The 16,632-nt window shown below is 40.4% G+C and overlaps 2 protein-coding genes across 3 annotated transcripts in view; one reads left to right on the top strand and one right to left on the bottom strand.

Moving 5' to 3' along the window:
* Nucleotides 1–16,632, top strand: part of LOC110260475 (uncharacterized) — a 473,671-nt gene that overhangs the window by 230,457 nt on the left and 226,582 nt on the right. The window lies entirely within an intron of this gene.
* Nucleotides 5,469–13,630, bottom strand: KCNV1 (potassium voltage-gated channel modifier subfamily V member 1). Of its 2 annotated transcripts, none has more exons than XM_013996539.3 (4): nucleotides 13,463–13,630; nucleotides 11,866–13,230; nucleotides 10,534–11,063; nucleotides 5,469–7,102 (listed from the first exon to the last, which is right to left on the bottom strand). In XM_013996539.3, exons 2-4 carry the CDS (start codon nucleotides 12,330–12,332, stop codon nucleotides 6,591–6,593), a joined length of 1,509 nt encoding a protein of 502 aa, XP_013851993.1. In that variant the 5' UTR covers nucleotides 12,333–13,230; nucleotides 13,463–13,630; the 3' UTR covers nucleotides 5,469–6,590. The 2 variants fall into 2 exon arrangements, with proteins under 2 accessions (XP_013851993.1, XP_013851994.1); XM_013996540.3 differs by having other exon boundaries at nucleotides 11,866–13,055.

The raw sequence follows: 16,632 nt of genomic DNA, 5'->3' as shown, positions 1-16,632 counted from the left end.
TTATGATGTTACCAGCTCAGAAATGAATAAAATGGGATTTAAATTGTTTTGCAATTTCCCTCTGCAATATCACTTTATTAATGCCATTTCTTTGTTCAAGAATGAAAGTAACACAGCATGACAATTCAGTGCAGCAAAACTAATTGTGGTGCACTTCAGTACCCAATAACGATAAAAGTTTTTCCCAGAATGTACAATTTTTCTGGAGCTCCCTTGTGGTCTAGTGGTTAAGGGGCTGGCATTGTTGTTGCTGTGGCCCAGGAACTTCTGCATGCCTCAGAATTTTTTTCTCTGATGTAAAAAAAGCATAAGCAGATTAGAATTCTCTTGATGACATTTTTTTAGGCTGCTAGGATTTAGTGGGGGAATGGTGTGCTGTGAGGGGGTGCCATGGACAGCAGAGGAGGAAGAGAGCAACTACCAGCTGCTATTCAGAGACCAGCTACGACAATGAATGTTCCAGTTCCTCCACTACTTCTTTTTTTAAAGTTTTATTCAGAAAGCCTGTGGGATCCACAGAAGGGCTCCTCCTGAATGTTCATGGTGAAGCAGATTGTGCAGTTCCAGGGCTTGACTGTGGTCATGCTCCACTCAGAGCTCCTCCTGAGGGGAGTGTGGTTGACTGCCAGCTTGAGCATTGCCCTCTGAGATAGTAATGCAATCCCACTTCTAAAAGATGTGGGGCTCCTTAATGGGCTGCTTTTGCTCAAGACTCTCCATCAACTTGGTTGACATTTTCTTGGAACTGGGCTGTGGTGGGAGATTCTTTTAACCCAGTCCTCCTCTCTCCCTCTTCTTCACCAGTGTCCCATCTGCATCATCAGGTCTGAAGATTCTTCCCCTCTTCTCTAGACTCCTCCTCATTATCCTTCACAGGCTTTTTTTTTTCCCTCATGGTGAGCATCTCACAGATAATCACAATACTCAGCTGTTTTGGCATCTGTTTCTCAGCATACTTGAACTGACATTGATTTTTAGAAACTATCAATAATTTGATATTAGATGTGCTAATCATGACATATTTATTGGATACTCAGGTGTAGACATTGAATAGGCAGTTATGCACACAAGTCTGAAGATATAGGATGTGAGAAGAGAGGTCTAGCCTGGAGATAGAAATTTGGGAGTTGACCAAGTATCAATGATATTTAAGCAGTAAAACAAGATGAGTTTGCCAAGGTATCAGTGTAAACGGAGTGATGGAGGGGCCTGAGGATTAAGCCCTGAGTGACTATCTCAACCAAGAAAGATAAATGAGTAGGAGAGAGATCAGGGGGGTGTGGAAGTCAAGTGGAGAAAGTTTCTCAAGGAAGTCTATAATTAACCATGCAAATACTGCTGGTGGATCAAGCAATATGAAGTCTCAGAATTGGTGATTGGATTTAGAAATTATGGAGCATTTGCTGACCTTGAGAAGAATGGTTAGAGGAGATGTAGTAGTGGGAGACAGATTTGAGTGGATTATCAAGAAAGAACAGGTAAAAAAGTGAACATGAAAATGAAGACAGTTGGAAGTTTCCCTGTGGTGTAGCGGCTCTGGTGTTGCTGCAGCTGTGGCTCAGGTCATAACTGCAGCATGGGTTTGAACATGTTGTGGCCACAGTCCCCCTACCCTCCCCCCCCCAAAAAAAATGAAGACAGTGAATATAGAAAATGTCAAGAAGTTTTTCCATAAAGGGGAACAGGGTAATCGGTATTTCCTAGAGAATATGGTAGATGCAAGGAGTTTTCTGTTCATTTGTTTACTTTTGCTTCTGTTTTTAAGAAGGGAAAAATGATATTTTTATCCTAATACCAATGGTCCAGGAAGGAGGGGAAAGGCATTCTGAGGCAATGTCCTAGAGTTAGAAAGAAGGGATAGGGTGGACAGCTCAACACTTATAATAGATGGAAATGCAGATTGAATAGGCACAGATGGAGGTAGGTGGATAAATGTGGGTGCAGGCCCTTGTGGAAAATCTCTCCTAACTGATTCTATTTTCTGAGGGAAAGTGGAATCAAAGGGAGGTGTTAGAGGTTTATATTTATCTAGAGAGAGTGAATAGCTTCAGGAATTGCAGTATGATTGCCTTGCAGCATTAAGAACCCATTTGGGGTTTAGGCATGAATGTAAAATGAGAGCAGTCAGCACGTACTGGTTTTTTCGGTAATCATGTTCAGCTCTGCAGGGACAGCACAAACAGGCACTGGACTGGATTTAATTAGGGTTTGGGTTTTACCAATTGAATTCTAGGAAGGAAGAGAGGGGCAATACAGTTGAAGTGGTAAGCAAGGGAGTGATTTTAATACAGGGCAAGAGAGGACATGAAGATGATAAGCATTCAGGTTACCCCACTATCTCTAAAGACATACCATAATAAGCAAATGCCAGTGGAGTTTCTGAGTAAAATTTTCCTTATGTGACATGTTTATTCCATCTATCAGCATGGCTCAGAGATAGGCTCAGGAGTGGAGTGGGGTGTGGTGTTTGCAAAGGAAAATTGCCAAGGGAAGTACCAGAACACATCATCTGCCGGCTCATAGCTTCTTGGACTGAATTGAAGGATTGATAAGGCAGAGATATTAATGGCTCATTTTTCAAAAAAGCAGGCTTTTCATGTTAACAAAATATATCAGTGGAAATATTTGTCAAAGCGGGAAGCTTACTCAAGGATAATGTTTTGCTTAGATAGCTTGGGCCAGCATGCATATTTTCTGCAAGAGCTAGTCAAAAGATTTTATTGAGAGCAAGAATTCCACATTGGAACGCATAAGTGACATTTCTACCTCAGCTAATTTCTTTGTGCATTTAGTACATTATGCTTTATGGTAATTTCCATTAAAATGATAAATGCAATTATTCCTTGTAAGTACAGGGAAAAAACAGTAAAACATGAATATGATGCCACTTCTACCAGACATACCTCAATAATTTCTTAAAACTGCTTTTTAGGTACTGTGCACTCAAATTTTTTTTCTTTTTTCTTTTTTTTCCCCTTTGTTTAGGGCCTCACTCCTGCGGCATATTGAGGTTCCCAGGCTAGGGGTAGAATCCGAGCTGTAGCTGCTGGCCTACAGCACAGCCATAGCAACACAAGATCTGAGCCGTGTCTGCGATCTACACTACGGCTCATGGCAAAGCCAGATCCTTAACCCACTGAGGGAGGCCAGGGATCAAACCCGCAACCACATGGTTCCTGATCGTATTTGTTTCCACTGCACCACAATGGGAAGTCCTCAATTTTTTTTTGAATTAAAGTTCTTTAAATAAGCTAAAGCCTATAATTTTATAATTTATATGTCCCAACAAATTATTTTGTTACATCAATAATTCTTAGATTTTGGTAAAGGTCAAATTTTTAAAATATAAGGATATAAAATTAATACACTTCCTGGCTTGATTTGTTACTGAAATTAAATTCGGTTTCCTATATGTACATTTGTTGAATAAATATACCAATATTTTATACAACAGCAAAGTTGACTAAGCAGTGGTAGTTAAAAATTTCTTTTGAGGCGTTCCTGTTGTGGATCAATGGGTTAAAAACCTGACTAGTATCCATGAGGACCTGGGTTCGATCCCTGGCCTTGTTCAGTGGGTTAAAGCATCCCACATTGCTAGAAACTGTCTCGTAGGTCATAGACGCTGCTCGGATCTGGCGTTACTGTGGCTGTGGTATAGGCTGGAAGCGATGGCTCTGATTTGACCCCTAGCCTGGGAACCCCCGTATGCTGTGAGTGTGGCCCTAAAAATACAAAATAAAAGTTTCTTTTGAATTGTCAACATCTCAGCAAAATTTATACAGCTAACAAACCATATTTCTGAAGACCATGTTTACAATCTTTTGTGGTAGGAAAAATGTACATATAATTTCTTTGACTTTTCAACTATTAGTTATCCTAAAGATAATATTTTTTCTTATCTAAGAATGATTCTATAGTGTGACAACTGTTCCTTAAAAGTACCATTCCACCTCTGAGAATAAGCTGATATTTTTCTTAAGGCACAGTAAACATCTCCATCCATAAGAAATTGGCTTGCTGCCTATGAAGTGAATCCCTGTGCCCCGGTTGTGTGGGAAGGATGAATCTGTCATATGCTTTTTAGGAGTATCAATTTCAGGGTCGAGCAGATTGGGACTCATTCTGGTTCTGTCACTCATGCATGGGCTGTGTGAATTTGGGCAAGTCACTTCATCCTTTTGTGCCTCCACTTTGTCACCTGTGTTCCCCTCACACCCTTGAATAGAATTTTAAATACAAAAGAGTAGGCCTTGGTCTGGTTTAACAAAGAATCTTTAGTGCCCAGCATACAAACAGGTCCCGAATAAATATTGTTAATTGGATAAATATATAAACCATATAGCTAGAAGAGTCACTATATAGTAGGAATATTTTGAGGAGAATTTAGCATAATTCAGGATGAGTACAGAGCACTGCCCTGGAACAGAGTAACTCTTCTTACTGTGGAGAGTTCAAGATAAGCCAGGATAAGTTTTCCTTCTGTGTCTCACCTCTATTTCCCCTTCAGAATGTGGCTGGCATTTATACTAGGACAAGTGGCCCTGTACCATACTTTAGCACCTGGGAATTGTGTAAGAGGGGAAATATTTATTTTATTACTACTCATATCTCCTAAGCCTTTCAAAATACTTGGGAGAAGTGGAAAGAACCCAAGTGGATTCAAGTATTTTAGCATACAATCTAACACTCATGCTATCAATGAAAATGTTTTTTAGAGCTTATGCATGCATACCATAAAACTGGAGCTAGTATACTTGATTCTTCATTGATTTTAAGATGCATATTTAAAAGTTTTACATATCCAAAATCTAGATGCATTTTATAATCAAAGCCATCTTACAATTAATTGTTCTTTTTCTTCCTCCCTCTCTCCCTCCCTCCCTTTTTCTTTCTTTCTTTTTCTTCTTTCCTTCCTTCCTTCCTTCTTTCTCTTTCCTACGTTCTTTCTTTCTTTCTTTCTTTCTTTCTTTCTTTCTTTCTCTCTTTCTTTCTTTCTTTCTCTTTCTTTCTTTCTTTCTTTCTTTCTTTCTTTCTTTCTTTCTTTCTTTCTTTCTTTCTTTCTTTCTCTCTCTCTCTCTCTCTCTCTCTCTCTCTCTCTCTTTCTTTCTTTCTTTCTCTCTTTCTCCCTTCCTCCCTTCCTCCCTTCCTTCTTTGTAGTTCCTAATAGGGTATCTTAAATATATTTAATGAAATATGGTACAGATATATATTAGAACACTATTTCTAAATGTTTATTTCTTATCACAACCTAACTCTGGAAAGGACCATCTTAGGCATTTTTTAAATTTCTCACCCTATGATATTTTAATACAATAAGTATACTCTATATCTGTTTATATGTTGTGTGTATATATGCATTTTATGAATAAAAACAGATATTTCTGCCCCCTAGAACCAGTCTTCATCCCCTGGAGGCACTATTACACCCATTGAGAATGCAGATATTAAAGTGATACTCAATATTATTCTCAGTTTTTAAAATATCATTTACTAGAATATTGGAAATCATAAACTAGTTCTTAGATTTAGAGCTGTTGGCTTTAATTATATAACAGACTGACAAGGAATTTTATTATGATGATGAATGACTGTCAAAATGCATGTAAAGTTTGAACATTTGCTATTTACCTCAACAATCAGAAAACTATCCATATTTTTTGTTAATAAAGAAAAGATCAGGTGCATCTAGTGGTATCATTCAACTTCTCATTCTCATTTTATGAAATAAGACTATTTAATAATTTCAGTGTATATACATTTAGGATGTACACTACTTCACCTTTACTTACAAATTCATGGTTTTAACTGAACACTATATCAATAAAGAGATTTTTAAAGACCATCTAGTTTCCATGGAGTGCTAAGAGGTACTTTCTCTATAGTCCACATATGCACTCAGTGGGGAGGATGAAGATGTGCAGTTCTCAAAGTCTCTGAGTAGCACCTTCCTACGGCAGTCTAAGCAGCTTTGGGATTCCCACCTCCAAGAGTAATGACGGAATACAGAGCTCGGTCTATTTGTGAGCAGTCTCGCCAGAGGGAAGTTAGGGACACAGTTTATGACCATCAAATCAGGATGTTCTCTTGAAAAACTAATTGTTATACTGAATAGCTTGAACTGATGAATAAAGAAGTGATTTATTGACCTGGAGAGTATTTTTAAATGGCAAAGTTGTTCAGGGTGTTCTTAAATATTCACTTATCAATTCTCTGGGCTATGAAATTTAGCTTCCATCTTTTAAAATTAGTGGTGCAAAAAAACCTTAAAAATTAGCGATACATAAAACATTTAACTTTGTTGTATGTATTGCAATATTATTTTATATTTGACAACTCAGACATGTGTATATTGGCCTAGTTGTACTGGGTTGTGTTAAAATGGCTATTTTTGAGACTCAAATGTGTCAAAACAATGTGCTGTTGTTTGGGGGATGTCAACCATTCTAGCAACCAAGCAATGTATCAACCACAATGAACACAGGCAGTACTCAAAAGAGACTCATCAGCAGTGTACAGACATCCATATCAAGGCTTTATCAATAGAGTTAGTTTTATACACGCTTTTTGTAAATAAACTGAAAGTGAATTCAAAACCAGAAATCATCTCCTCCACTGCTCCTAGTACTTGCTCTTTCTCTGCCTTTTAATCGAAGCATCTCCATGATACTCCGAGCATAGACATCTCTTAGGTTAACACTGATGTATGAGTCAGTGGCTATATTCTTGGTAAGCTTCTTCAAAGCCTCGCGCTGTCTAACAGCTGCTTCCTTGAGCTTTAAGGTGAAGTAGCAGGCAGAGAAGCGGTCGTTAATAATAGCGATAGGCAAGGCCAAGACAAGGATTCCTGATAAGATACACACAAAGGCCACAATTTTGCCCGTGGTTGTGTCTGGTCTGATATCCCCATACCCCACGGTAGTCATGGAAGTCGTGGCCCACCACCACGCACAAGGGACACTTGTGAAGGTTGTGTCAGGGATGCTCTGCTCAGCGAAATACTCCACGGTGGAAAATATAGAGATTCCCACAGACAGAAATAGGAGTAGCAGGCCAACTTCCTCGTAACACTGGGTGATTGTCATTCCAAGTGACCGTAAACCTGTAATAGAACAACGGGTGTCAGTCATGGGCACCCCCACTCTTCACCTCTGTCCTTCTCCCGCTTCCCCTCTCCTTCCCTGCTATCCACCCACACATGCGTTTCTCACTGAATATGGCTCCAGTCTTGGGAAGTGTTCTGGGGATACACAGATGATCAACTCTAATCCTCAAGAAGTCCTTAGTCTAGTTGATGCGGCCAAATTGAGAAGGATAGAATGAAATATAATTAGATTCATTCATTCACTTCTCTATTAAACACTTATGATTTATGCACACACACACAAAAAAATGTGAGAGATGAGGTGGAGGACAGGCAGGGGACGTTTGGTAGGAGTTTGTACTTGATACAATGGGAGGCCTTTGCAGCATCACACGTGGAGGGCTCTCTTGGCGAGGTCTACATCCAAATGCATCATTTCGGCACACTTTTCTAATGCTAGTGTTATGTTGTCCCCTTATATATGTTTCTGTGTTTATCACCTTCCTGATAAAGTTCAATAGAATTAGGTGCCTCATTATCTGAAAGCCAGAGGAAGTAAAGTACAACATGAGAATGAAACGAAGCAGCAGAGGCAGGGACAACATCAACATGAGAATATCAAATGTACATGGGGGGATGTTCTTAGAAGTGAAGCACTCCCATAACATCCACTGAAATTTTTTATCCTTAATACCAAACTGTAGGGAACTATCTCCCTTGAGCACACAGAATTTTCCATCTCCTATTAGGAGATAGACCTGGATACAGACTGTTCCTCCTTTGCAGAAAGGTATAGGAAACTGGAGCCACTAGGGTATTCACTATGTGGTAACTGGTGAATTTCCCATTGCTAGTTCTAAGGATTCTGCAAGACAGACCCGAGAGAGTCCAATCCCATCTCTGAAGAGACTAAGCCTTAAGGAGAGTAAGCGGAGTCCATTACAGGGAAGGAATTTGATAAGATATCTTCTCTAACACTAGAAGGATGCTGATGAAAGCATCCATATTTTGAAGTCATGTTAACATGATGTCACAATGATATTGTCTCAAAAGTCCAGAGCACTTGGACTTGAAATCACTTTAAAATTTTTCTTCACTCACTAGCAACTATTTAAAATATATTAAAATACCATTTGTGCTCTCACTATTTTTAAGTTTGTTCTAGATTTTTGAGATTTTAATTATTAACCGGCTATTTAAAAAGACCAATTTATATAATTCTGAAGTTAAACTTCAAAAGACATTTTAGGAGTTCCTGTCATGGCTCAGTGGAAACAAATCTTACTAGTATTGATCCCTGGCCTTGCTCAGTGGGCTAAAGATCCGCCATTGCTGTGGCTGTGGTATAGGCTAGTGGCTATAGCTCCAATTTGACCCCTAGCCTGGGAACCTCCATATGCTGCAGGTGCAGCCCTAAAAATGCAAAAAAAAAAAAAATACAAAAGACACTTTAAAGAATATCTTTAGAATATCTTTCAGAAAACTGATCTTGATGTTTCTGTATTGAATTGCATTTCTGAAATAAATTGACAGCTTATGAAGAAATGCATAGTGTTTGGGAAGACTGTTTTCATTTCAATGTTCTGTTTCATTTTGTAAAGAAACCAAGTGGCCTGAATCTCTGCATGTTACATCAATTAACTAAGATAATCCTAAAAAAAATATGAGATGTAATTATTATGCCATTGTACAGGTGAGCAGACTGAGGCACAGAAGGGTAGCATATCTAGCATAAAGTTACATAGCCAAGATTTAGAACTAGGCTCTCTGGTCCATCATTGTCTTCCTAACCATTATTCTATAACACTTCTCAATTTTTATTTATAGTTAATGCATAGGGAAACATGTGATCTATTTCTATATTTTATTACATGTAATGCCTAAGATAAAACTGTCAAACATTTATGCAACTGTTCATATTTTTTCAATAAATTAAGGCTTTATTAATGCTTTATATTTGCCTTAGAACTGAGAAGACCTTTGAAGAGGTGACATTGTGGAAATTACTATTATTTTCTTTTTCCTTTCTTTTTTGGAAAAAAAAATGTAGTCTTTACTGGGTGTTTTTAAATTGAATCCTGTGAAGAGTTTATAAATACTAGAAGAAAGCATCCCATTATGTGTGTCAGAAAACAAAGAGTGGTACTTCTAAAAGTTGTTGGAAACCCCATTATCAAATCCCTGGTATGTGAGAGTAGCTAGGAAAATACACTACCAAAATTATGTTAGGATAAATCCTAGTTTCCTCAGAGATGTGGGGGAAAACATTTCTGAGGTTAACTGCTCCCTATATTTATAGGGAGAGACAATTACCATCAGCTCCTTTTAGGTGACCAGTCAGACATTTATCTAGAAAAACTGATGGGAAGAGGACTCTCTAGTCAAATTATATGTATATTGCATTGTATTAATATGTCATCCTGCTCCAGTGTTTCTTGAAGTGTGGTTCAAGACCACCTACATCAAAATTAGCTTGTTAAAATGTATGCTCATGGATCTAAGCCTAAATACTAAAATTTGACTCTTTGGGATTGGGCTCAGAATTTGCATTTTAACAAGCTTTTCAAGGGATTATTATTTTCATTAAAGTCTAACATAAGGTAGAACATATGTGCTCCAGAACATTCAACAGCCTGCTGGGCCAGCCACTGAGAATCACTGCCCTTGAGGATGAAAGCATCATCTTTAATGGATTTGTGCGATTTTCTCTGACACTGGCTATAATTTTCATATACAATTGCGTGTGTGTGTGTGTGTTGTGTAGAGATTTTTCTAGGGAGAGTATTTTTTAGATTTTCAAGGCTTTATGATACACAGAAAAATATAAGGAATTCCTGTTACCAGCCCCAATTAGTGACAAGAAAATTCTCAGATACTAGACAAAGTGCGTAATTAATGTCTTTTGCTTTCTCCCAATGCAAATATTTCCATAGTTTCTTCAAAAATTATGAGAAGGCCACTAATGCACAGTCACTTCTTTCTGCATAGTCAGAGAAGGCTCTGGATGACTTCCTCTCCTCCTAGGAAACATTTGTGATAAACAATTCCTTGGACACAGAAAAGAACCTGGCTTAGGTTCCTATATATCATATATAATTTATGCATATCTTTTTATGTGCTGGTTATGCATATTTCATATAGAACCTTCCAGAGGCAGAGCGTGTTTAATTTTTGTACATCTTCTGGGTACTTGGGTTAAAATAGATTGAAGTTAACAAATGGTCAAATTGCTCCTCAAATGTCTTAAGGAGAAAAAGAGTGTGAGGGGCATCTTGTCCTCTAAAACAACCTCAAGGTTTTCTTCCCAATACATTTCTGAAGATCACATGATTGGCTAAAGTATGGGAGTTGGTGATTCTGAACATCAATTCAGATCCCTTGGACTGTGGTCAAAGCACTAATGCTTACAAATAATGGCAAATTAAAACACAGCAATGAAACCTGAGTACCTGTTGAATGCCTGCCCAGTTTGAGCATGCGCAGAGCCCTGAGCAGCCTTAAAACCTGGACGATGCGCCCCACGTTTTCCAGCTCCTGTGTAGTCTGGCTCCCACTCAGGCTCTCTACCAGAAGAGTGATGTAGAAGGGCAAGATGGCAAGGAGGTCAATGATGTTTGGCACCTTTCTCAGGAATCGGCACCTGTCCCGCACACATAGGAAGCGGAGGACAAACTCCCCGGTGAACCAGCTAATGCACACATATTCCAGAATTTCCAGCAGCTGCAGGTCCAGCCAGCTTAACTCGGCTGACATCAGGGCCATGTTGACGATGGACACTGCCACGAAGATAATGGAGATGACCCCAAAGATTCGGGCAGCTGTGGAAGACCCAGGCTTCTCCAGGATGTTCCAGAGCTTCTGGCGGACCGTGGGGCAAGGTCCTTGGGAGAAGTCCTGTTCACTCTCATGTTGACTTTCCTGATCTTCTGTGTCCTTCTTAAAGTCTAAAGTTTCACTCAGCTCCTTTCTTCTGAAGTATCTTTTAGAGAAGACAACTTGGTGATTAGTCTAACTTTTTAAAAAAATACTAAAGTAAAAAGAAAATAAACTTGGCAGTAAGGTCATGCTTCTTATTTCAGTAAAATGCAGAAAATGATCATTCTATTTTACCCAGGCTGTCTTCCCACAGTACTCACATGTTCTCATTTAGGATTATTGTTTTAAAAATGCCGCTTTATTAGTAGAAGTTTATACAAAATAACTTATACATTTATTAATAATTTTTGTAACAAAGAACAGAATGTGAAATTTTTTAATGTTCATAATGGAAACATTCATGAAGAAATGGTAGTAATAGCAAAGTAATAGCAAAAATAATAGACCACTAAAGTCCTTCAATCAATCACAAAGAACTAACTTTCTGTCTTCTCTATTTAAGACAGTTCTCTGTCCAAGTTTTAAAAGTTAGCGTCCTAGGTTTGATAAAGGATAATGCTCCATACTGAAACCTACATCCAAGTGCATTTTTTGGAGCATAACTTTTCAGACTATTTATACAATTACCAAATATTTATTGCAACTATGACTTCTTTTGACTTATAAATGAATTAGCATACATTCATTAGAAAAAGGAGGTTCAAAAAGTTCCAATGAAAAGTTGGCTTTGACTCCTACCAGCTCTCCCCCACCACCCCCTCCCCTGCCCTTCTAGCTCCTAAGCGGCCACAGGTATTCTTGGGCAGGCTTGAGCGAGGCTTTTGGAAGCCTCAAATCTTTCCCTCTGTTGCCTCTCTCCACTGTGCCCGCTTCCCCCGTGCAGTCACCAAGCGCCTCGCAAATACCTGTCCCTGCAGCAGGAGTCGATGCTGAGCTCATCGATGCCCCAATACTGGATCTCCTGGAGGAAGGAGAGCGCGCACAGCTGCTCCATGACGTGCAGGCGGCCGGTGCGATAGTAGTGCAGAACATAGCGGAATGCTTGCGAGCTCCGGTCGAAGAAGTACTCGTTGTCCACGGGATTGGCGTCGTCACAGAGCTCCAGTGGACTGGGCACGGCGGCCAGGGCCCCTGGGCGCCGGCACGAGGCCACCACCACGGCCAGCTTGCCAAGGCGCGTGTGCGGGAAGCAGGACAGCGCTTGCTGCGAGAGCACGAAACGGCTGCCGCCCACATTGACCGTGAAACTGTCCCCGAGCGCCAGGGGCTCCCCTTCTCCCTCGCTGCAGAAAACGCTGGAGTCCAGCGAGGTTAGGGAGGCGCTATCCAGCGGCGAGTCCAGCAGCGCCCGGCTGCTGGGAGGCAGCTCCATCCTTGCAGCCGCTGTTGGAGGGCGCCACAAAGTTGGGGGCGGTGGCACGGCCGGGGTTTCCCGGGCTCCCGAGGTGGGTTCCTCCCACCTGCGCACCCTTACACTCTCCACCCCCTGTGCTCGTTCCCCCTCTCGCCGCTAGGGAGCTGCGCGATAGATGAGCACAAGTGTCTGAGCACTGAGGCTGGGAGAGAAGAGGGGTCGCACCCAGGGAACTGCTCAGGTGTGGACCAAGCCTAGGACAGCCGCTGGGCACACTGGTGGTCGCTGTGGTCCTTTCTGGACTCAGTACTCCCTCTCCAACTTTGTAACTGAGATATCCGGCCCGGGAGATGTACGGATTGAAGGCCTCGCTGTTTGAGGGTTGGAGCAAGTGGGGAAGGGAAGAAGGAGGGAGGTCTACTTTGGAGGAGGATGGCAAGACCAGTCTGGGAGGAACGCAAGCAAGGGGAATGGCCAGACTCGCTCCTGCCTGCTGGAGACCAAACGGAAAAGTTCAGAAAGCAAAGGAAGTTTTTTTCCAGCTTCAGGATATATATTCCTCCCTCTTCTTTTACTGAGGCTGCTTCATAGGCCTCCCGGGGAGTGTTCGCCGGGGGTGTGCGCACGTGGGGAGAGGGTGACCTGGGCGCGGGGGCCGCATCATTTGCTCTCATTCACTCTCATTTTAGTCTGTCACTCATGCTCCGTTTTCTTCTCCCTCCTCCCCTAATTTTTGACCTCCTGGTTGAGAAATAAGGATCATTAGTGATGATTTTTAATTAAATCCCAGTAAGTCACTGAGAACTAGGGGTCACCATTGTCAGCTCCCATTACGTGTCGAGGCACTTTATGCCCTACGGTTTAGCCATTTCTGTCTCTACAAGTTTCCCAGAGAGCAGGTGTCCTGGGCGCGTTCCTAGGAAGAGGAGAGCTGTCATTTTGGGAGAAGGGAAGGCAAAAAAGACAATGACTAGAACAGGCGTGGGCTGGGGCAGGAGTTTAAATAGTAACGACGACTCGGTAAAGGGAGAAGCCAAGCGAGGAGCCCAGGTGAGACTGGAAGTGCACCCACGGGGCCGCTTGGAGTCGCGCCCCAGCCAACCTGTTGGACATGGGGCAGGAGTGGGGAGGAGGACAGGGTGACTCACCTGCGGCTCCTGGCACATCAGGGGGAGCTCAGTAGGCACAGCGGGTTACATGGCCGGGTTTGATCCTCCGGATCTCCACGTGAGTCTGATTTAACAGGTCCAGGAGGAACGCTGCGCTCGCAGCTGAGCTCTTCGCCCGCGCTGGTTGTCTAGCCTCGCCTCATCTCCACCGCCTCCCAGCTCTGGCCCCTTGGCTGCGCTGGAGGGTAGCCGCCCCCGCCCGCGCTCCCTCCCAGCCCTTCGCGGTTCCCGGCGCCAGCTGTGGGGAATGCGGGGAGCGAGGGAGGTGAGACCGGAGGAGGAAGTGAGGATCTCAGTGATTCTTATATTCATCCTGAAGGCACTTCAAGGATCACTATATTCGATTCCCATTTCCCTGAATCTGTGCGCTCACAAATGCTCAAGAACAAAATTTCCAGTTGTATTGTCTGCTCAACTCAGGGTTGCTTTGTGTGGCATGGTTCAATATTTTCCTCATTATTTCCAGCAAGCATCTGGGAATCCCATATTTTTCAAAAGTCTTTACAAGAATCAGGGAGCCACCCTTATCTCCTGTTTTCCTTATTAAATAGTTTTAGAAAGGATATATAACCAGGCAGCTTGATACCATAGGGAGAGACTTTTCACAGATTGACCTGAAATGCAACTATCTAGTTCTGGCTTTGTCCACAGACTGTAGGACCTCTAGCTAGCATTTACTTCACAGGCCTCATCTTCTTCCCCAGCGATATTTTAGGTTTTAATGGAAAGACTCAGCATTTTCAGGGTGGTGAATTTATGCCAGTAAGTTCTTTTTTTTTTTTTTTTCCCAGATTCTTTTTTTTTTTTTTTTTTTTTTTTTTTATTTTCCCACTGTACAGCAAGGGGGTCAGGTCATCCTTAGATGTATACATTGCAGTTACAGTTTTTTCCCCCATATGCCAGTAAGTTCTTGTAGGCCCCTGTAGGCCCCTCACTCATTCAGTATCTTATGTAATCATAATAACAACACTGTAAGGTAGTAGCATACCTGGTTTACAGAAGGAGAAACTGAGGCACAGAGAAATTAAGTGATTTATCTAGGATCACACTGTCCAAATTAAAACCCCAGACTAATTGTCAGAGGAGGCTGCTCCATAAACACAATACTTGAGACATATAATTTTTGTGTGATTTTAAAATAAATCAGTGCATGGTTTTACTTATTTATTTTCTCAAAAGTTTCTAAAGAAGGGCAGGAGTTTAATGATGTATTTTCTTTACTCTTTCAACAAGTGCTTATTGAGCATCCACTATGTATGGCACTATTCTAGGTGCTCCAGATAGATCCGTGAACAAAACCAGACAAGATCCCTGTCCTTGTGGGATATAAATATTTTTCCTGTGAGAATAAAAACACATCCAGTGAAATTTATAAAATACTATAGTATTTAGAAGTTATGGCCGTTTGGACAGCTGTCCATTTGGTCAACTTTCACCTCTGTAAAGAACTCTTCCATACAGAAAATATGGAGAAGTTAAACTTATCATGGTAAATAGCTCATCGTTATGTATCAGCACCGTGAAATTAATTTTTTAAGGTAGCAAAGCTTTCCCTTACACAGAGAGGAAAACTTCCCCAGCATCTCAATTTTAGATTATTTGGTTGTTGAAAAAGGTCAAAAGTTCTATTAAGCCTTATTCATCCTTTAGTATGAATAACCTGAATCAAATGATTAGCAATAAAGGTCTCCCCTAGATTTACAGACTGTGGTGAGGAAGAAGGAAAACTTTCAGAGGAGAATGATAGCTTTGGGGGAGAAGGGAGATCTTGGACATGTGACCAGAGCTTAGCAAAAAGTAATGGAGATTTTTAGGTCTCTTGCAATGTCACTAGAACCTGGACTTTAGTTGTAATTAGTGGTGTCCTGTAGAAGTAATTGTAACAATAAATACCCTTTAAGTGTAAGGCTCAAGCTAAGCATATGAATTCTCACAATAGTCCCATGAAGTAAGTACTAATATCCTTGGTCATGGATCTCAACTCAAAGGCTCACAGACACTAACTTTCCCATTTATATAGTGAATATTGAAGGAGTACATAAAGGGATTGAAACTGGAGTCTTTCTGACACCAGATTTCATCTCAGCTGCGAAAAGCCTAAAATTTCCAATTGGCCTTCACTAGTGATCAAAACAATTTCCACTAATTAGAATAACTTTAACTAGAAAGATGATGACTAGTTGACTGGGTAGATTCAAACACAAATGACCCATTTTAAAATATAGAGTCTCCTGGATAATAAAAATCCACACCTTCTTCCCTGTCCTGTTCTTTTTAATTTGTTGTCTCTGCCCCCTCACTGATACCTAGGTTTGAGTCAGAGAGCCCTCTGAAGAAGATATGACAATTTAGGGGAGAAATAAATCCATTCAAAAGATAGCCGTCCTGATCTCTGATTTTGACATGAGACATATCCTGAATTATGTCAAGAAGTGAAAGAAGAATTGCTGATAAGCAGTTGGGGATGGTGAGGTCTTGCTTTCCATTTCATGATTTCATTCCAATGGGTTTATTTCCCTGGTAATCAGACATTATATTCAGGTGATATTCCATTAGCAATCTTATGATGAAGTGCTCGACTGCTATTTGGCTTTACCGAGTTTTGGAAAGATCGTTGATCTGAACATTGAATCTCCAGGTACAATTTGTGTTTTTAATTCTTCCAATTTTTATGGATATTTCCATATTTATTAATGAACAGCATTCTTTCTTAACAGTCATGTTTTTAAATTGGATTAAAAGAAAAATCACAAGATACCTCAAATAGCTGACTCTAGTGAAGACAACTATGAAAGTAAAAGTTAAATGTCATTCGAAGCATATTCAAAATTTCTATTACTTAAAATCTGGAACATTTTATCTAGGTTTTTGATAAAATAATGAGAATGTATTTATATTGATATTGTATTCTGTTTTTCTGTGAGTTATTTAAATAATATATTATGATGTTTCTGAGAAATTATTAAATCTCATCTTTATATGAAAGTTTAAAAATAATTATATGTACATGATCATAAGTCACTGAAAATTTTTTATGAAAATGTACATTTCTTATTCATTCATATCAAAAATACTTCAACCTTAAATTTATTTTTAATAATTAAATAGATAAGGAGACATGTAATGAATGAATAAATTTGAGTAAAGAC

The sequence above is a fragment of the Sus scrofa genome, chromosome 4, assembly GCF_054392235.1.
Source record: "Sus scrofa isolate SSC_HxYL_T2T_F1_AM1 chromosome 4, Sscrofa_HxYL_maternal_Yorkshire_Landrace_v2.0, whole genome shotgun sequence".
Lineage (NCBI taxonomy): Eukaryota > Metazoa > Chordata > Mammalia > Artiodactyla > Suidae > Sus > Sus scrofa.
The sequence above is the reverse complement of the archived record's forward strand: the minus strand, read 5'-3'. Positions and strand labels throughout refer to the sequence as shown.

Excerpts from the sequence above, each read along its gene's own strand:
- KCNV1 (XM_013996539.3), bottom strand. The coding sequence starts at position 12,332 with ATGGAGCTGCCTCCCAGCAGCCGGGCGCTGCTGGACTCGCCGCTGGAT. Across the intron at positions 11,064-11,865 it reads GACTCCTGCTGCAGGGACAG|ATACTTCAGAAGAAAGGAGC; the intron begins GTATTTGCGAGG and ends CTTCTCTAAAAG. Across the intron at positions 7,103-10,533 it reads ACTGGGCAGGCATTCAACAG|GTTTACGGTCACTTGGAATG; the intron begins GTACTCAGGTTT and ends GTTCTATTACAG.